Below are 4,826 nucleotides of genomic sequence, written 5' to 3' on the forward strand. Positions count from 1 at the left end.
TTCCATGATTTCCTAGGTGTGTGTCATGCTTTAGATTGTGAGGCAATTGCTGACTTGTCATGGCCAATAACATTAAACGTAATTGTACAATAATTTATTGAGCTTTCACCAATAGCAGCTTGTTGTGCTACAGACTGAGCTATGATTCAGTTTGAAGCACTCTTCTCTGTGAATGCAAAGATGTGGTCTCCAGCCTGACACGAGGACCTACTGACAAAAGGCTAGTACCTGAGGGAATGTTGACTTACAGACACTTTGTCATTTGGATGATAGCCACCATCTGTGGATCCTGGAACATTATTTAAAAAGAAGGGCAAGGCAGGCCAATATTTATTCCTCACATCATCACAGAAACAGATTATCTAGTTATGTAAAGTTTGCTGCATGTATGTTGGTGACTATGTTTCCTTCATGAAACACTGACTACTGTTTAAAAATAATTCACTGGCTATAACACCTGTTGAGTGATCCTGTGGTTGTGAAAGGTGTGTCATATAAATGTAGATGGTTCTGATGCCAAGATATAAACCTGTTTTGACGGATGTAATTGAACATTGTCACCTGCTGAAAACAGCGAATAAAAATCCAGAGAATCTACGTAATTCACCAAATGAAATGCAACAGCAATTTATTGGAAAAGATGACATTAACTTTATTAGGAAAGAGTTTTGACTAAATTGTGAAGGGTTCTATGCTGGCGGCGAAATCATTAAGAGTTTTAAACACCGGATGTTGCTTCTTCTTCACTAAAAGAGAACTTTAATAGTTAAGAATCTAAATGCTTCATGTGTAGCACCAGTCCTCTCTAACAGATCTTGAATTCTTTGCAATTATCATGTATATTTCAGTTGTCTGATCAGTTTACTTCAGAAGGGCAACAACACACAATTCATTAAATTGTTAAATCATTTATGCTTGGCGATCTTGGAAGCAGAAGACAATACGATCAATCGATTTTGTATCGGAGAAGTGCATGATGCTTCTTAAAGAAATGAGACAGTAATAAAGTACTAAGGAATGTTGGTCATTTCCTGGACATTCTCTATCACCTTCATCCATTCTGTAAAAGGGAAGATGATATTTGATTGAAAAGATACATATTTTAAATACTCAATAGTAAGTGTGGTGCCAGAAAAACACGGCAGGCCAGGCATCATCCGAGGAACAGGAGAATCGACGTTTTGGGCATAAGCCCTTCTTCAGGGCTTATGCCCAAAACGTCGATTCTCCTGCTCCTCGGATGCTGCCTGGCCTGCTGTGTTTTTCCAGCAACACATTTTTCAATTCTGGTCTCCAGCATCTGCAGTCTTCACTTTCTCCGTACTCAATAGTAAGCCAACATCATATCATTAATGAGTTTAACTCATTTTATTATTTGTACATACCATTCAAGTGAAGTTTGCCATCATTGTTCTTGTCCAAGTCCCTCATGAGTTCATCATTTTCCTCATCTGTAACAAGCATCCCAGCAGAATACATGATGTTCATCAGCTCAATAAAGTCAATGAATCCATCAGCATTCCTGGAAATAGCAAGAAAAGTATGAATATCCCCAATCCAGAAATGTTATCTGCCTTATCAAAATAGAAGTTGTGAGATAAGAAAATATCAGTTTCCATCTAATTTCACTTTCTTCCAGCCTGGAAATTTACATTATATAATCGAATCATAATAATCATTTTCATCACTGGTGTACAACAGATCTACATATGATGCATGAACATCTCAGGAAAGAACATCAGAACCCTTGGTCCAAAATCAGCTGTTTCATCCAAGCATGCTACTCTTCCCACACAATGTCTCAAATTACTCATGGCCTGAATTGGATAGTGGGCCCTGTACTCTGAAAGCAATTAAAAATAATCTGTCAGTGTAATCCCCTTTTTCTTTCAATCCTATCCAGCTCCCCTTTAATTGCAATTATAATCTTTAATCACACTCTTTGTTGTTCCACATTTTTGGCCATGGAAGTTTTTCCGACTGTCTTCTATTTCTGGTCTCTAGTTATGTTCTCCATAACTTCCTACATGAATTTGGGCATTGCTGACAAGGACAGCATTGCTGCCTATGGCTAATTGGTCTTTAATGGAGTTGCTTGTTTAGCCATTTCAGAGTGTAGTCAACAGATGCATTTCCATTGTCTGGTATCACATCTAGGCCAGCTAGGTAAGAATGGCACAAAATCCTCTTTGAAGGACACTCGTGAACCTCATAGGGTTTCACAACAATCAATGACAATTGTCACAATCGTCACTGACATTAGTTTTATGTTCCAGATTTACGATTTGAATTTTCTATTTCACCAGCTGAGTGGATGAGAATTGAATCTTTGTCCTTGGGACATTAGTGTGAGCCATTGGCTAGCTAGTCCAGTGACATTTCCACTGTTGCCCCATCTCCCCCATTGTAAACATGCTGTCTGTCTACTCTATGAAAACCCTTATTAATTTTATAGACCACTATGGATCACCCCTTAGTCTTCTTTAGTGAAGAGAAATTGACTCCACTGTTAATCCTTTCCTGATGTACATACCCAAGAATTTCTGCGATCTTTCTTCTTCTTAATCTTCAAACCACCATTTCTAGTGCCTCTATACCATTTTTATAAATTGATGAAAGATAATACATGTGACAGACAATGTGGATGAACCACGGTTCAATACGTGTTTAGCAATTACTAGTTCTGCCAGAAATTTTTCTAGTGCCAAATATTTCCATATTTTTAGCCACTTCTGTTCTGGACAAATTATAGTGGACTGGAAACACAAAATCTATTCTTCCCTCTCTGCGGATGATACTAAACCTACTGAAAGTTTCTATTATTATTTGTATAATAGATATACTTCATTGTTAAAATAGTCTAATTACATTAATTTAAAGTAAAGTCACCAAAGTCTCAGCACATCATAGGGCTACATTCTCATTGGAGAGAGATGACTGGGAGTGAGTTTAGTTGTGGGTCACCATGCCTAATTGGACAGTTGAGAAGGAGAGTCTGTCAGATGGTTTGGAATGAAACCCACACTGTTGGTGTTAACTTTGCATTGCAAACTAGCTATCCAAGCAAATGAGCTAGCTGACCCACTAGCAGCCCCCCCCCCCCCCCCCCCCCCCCCAAATTAGGTTCAAATAGGTCTGGTTTTCATCTGTTGTGCTGATCTTTGACCAAGTTATTTTATTTCACAATGTGTACAACAGAGAAACTACTGCATCAAAATGGAATTCATGCACATTATATTTCCAGCAGCATAGTTAAAGGTCAAACTCACTTATCAAATTTGCGGAATGTTTCTGCCAACTCTTTTTTCACCCAATTTTTAATCTGCCTCACCATCATCGCCAAGAATTCTTTAAAGTCAATGGTGCCACTTCCTGAGTTAAGAGCACAATGGAATGTAAGATCTGTCTATTGTTAACCATTAACATTTGAGAACGAAATGACATTTGAAAAAAGTGTAATTATTAAGTATGATAGAGGAATGCTTTCTTACCATCTTCATCCACTTTCTCAATGATGGCATTCAACTCTTCTCTGATGGGGTTCGGACTCAGGATGTTCATCATTTGACACAACTTCTTGGTATTGATGTCACCACTACTATCAGTATCAAACATCTCAAACATAGCCTTAATCTCTATGATAACAAATTTCAGTAATTACCATCATGTTATTATTTGTTTCCATCTGTTGCAGACAATTCTCAGCATTTAGTCAGTCAATACATGTACACTGTCACATAGGCATCTACATGCAGATTAAGTAAGGACAGTGCTGGTTTGGTGTTACACAGTTCATAGTAATTAATCACAGATACAGCCATTCAGTCCAATGCTCAATCCCAATGTATTAATTCTAAAACAGTGTTAGTGTGCACAGTTCTGATCTGAAATTTGGCTACCTGTGGGAAACCCAAGAAATCAATCATAAGTGAAAGTGGAGTAAACTATTGTGAACTAATGAGAGAAGATTGATTTAGAATTAGATTTTATTATCACATCTACTCAAGGACAAAATGACAGGACTAACGTGAAAATTGAATAAAGTCACCACGGAAGGCATCACCTGAAGGAAAAACATTCCTAATAATGGAAGGAAAAAGTGAAGACTCCAAATGCTGCAAAGTCAGAATTGATAAAACGTGGAGCTGGAAAATGCACAACAGGCCAAGCAGCATCAGAGGAGCAGGACTTATGATGAAGGGTTCGACGAAATGTCGACTCTCCTACTTCTCTGATGCTGCTCGACCTGCTGTGCTTTTCCCAACTCCATATCTTATCAAACTCGGAATAAGAAAGTGTGGGTACAAAGCAAGAAGAGAAACAGCTAAAAAGTTAAGCACTACTTTTGTGAATTAAGTAGATGCGTAATGTAATAAAGCAATAGTCCTTCTTAATTGATAAGAAAGTAGAAGGGTGACTTTACCTGACATACTTATCCTGGTTGCTCCTGGAGGGTTCATTGAAGAAATAACACCACACAATAAGCACAAAGTGGAGTCTCCTGTACATTGGGAAGAACAAACACACAGGCTGGTGGAACATTTTGCTGAACACTTCAGCACAGCTCACCAGAATGTCCCTGAGCTTTTAGTGACCTGTCATTTTAATGTCCCACCCTGCTGTCAGGCTGGCATCGACTTGGCCTGTTGCCCTGTTCCAAATGAGCTCAAGGGAACAAACAGTGCTTTTTCTTGTACTCTAGTATTTTATAATCTACTGGAGCTGAAAATGTGTTGCTGGAAAAGCGCAGCAGGTCAGGCAGCATCCAGGGAACAGGAGAATCGACGTTTCGGGCATAAGCCCTTCTTCAGGAATGAGGAAAGTTT

At 38.6% G+C, this 4,826-nt stretch overlaps 1 protein-coding gene across 1 annotated transcript; it reads right to left on the reverse strand.

The window, feature by feature from the left end:
• Window positions 1–1,010: 1,010 nt before the first annotated feature.
• Window positions 1,011–3,657, reverse strand: LOC122559946 (troponin C, skeletal muscle-like; the record flags this gene model as incomplete). The annotated part of the gene is made up of 4 exons (XM_043710056.1): window positions 1,011–1,060; window positions 1,386–1,522; window positions 3,270–3,372; window positions 3,492–3,657. Coding segments are annotated over 4 exons (456 nt in total), but the record flags the coding sequence as incomplete, so codon positions are not given.
• Between the last annotated feature and the right edge of the window lie 1,169 nt (window positions 3,658–4,826).

This window comes from Chiloscyllium plagiosum, chromosome 20 (genome assembly GCF_004010195.1).
Source record: "Chiloscyllium plagiosum isolate BGI_BamShark_2017 chromosome 20, ASM401019v2, whole genome shotgun sequence".
Classification (NCBI taxonomy): Eukaryota; Metazoa; Chordata; class Chondrichthyes; order Orectolobiformes; family Hemiscylliidae; genus Chiloscyllium; species Chiloscyllium plagiosum.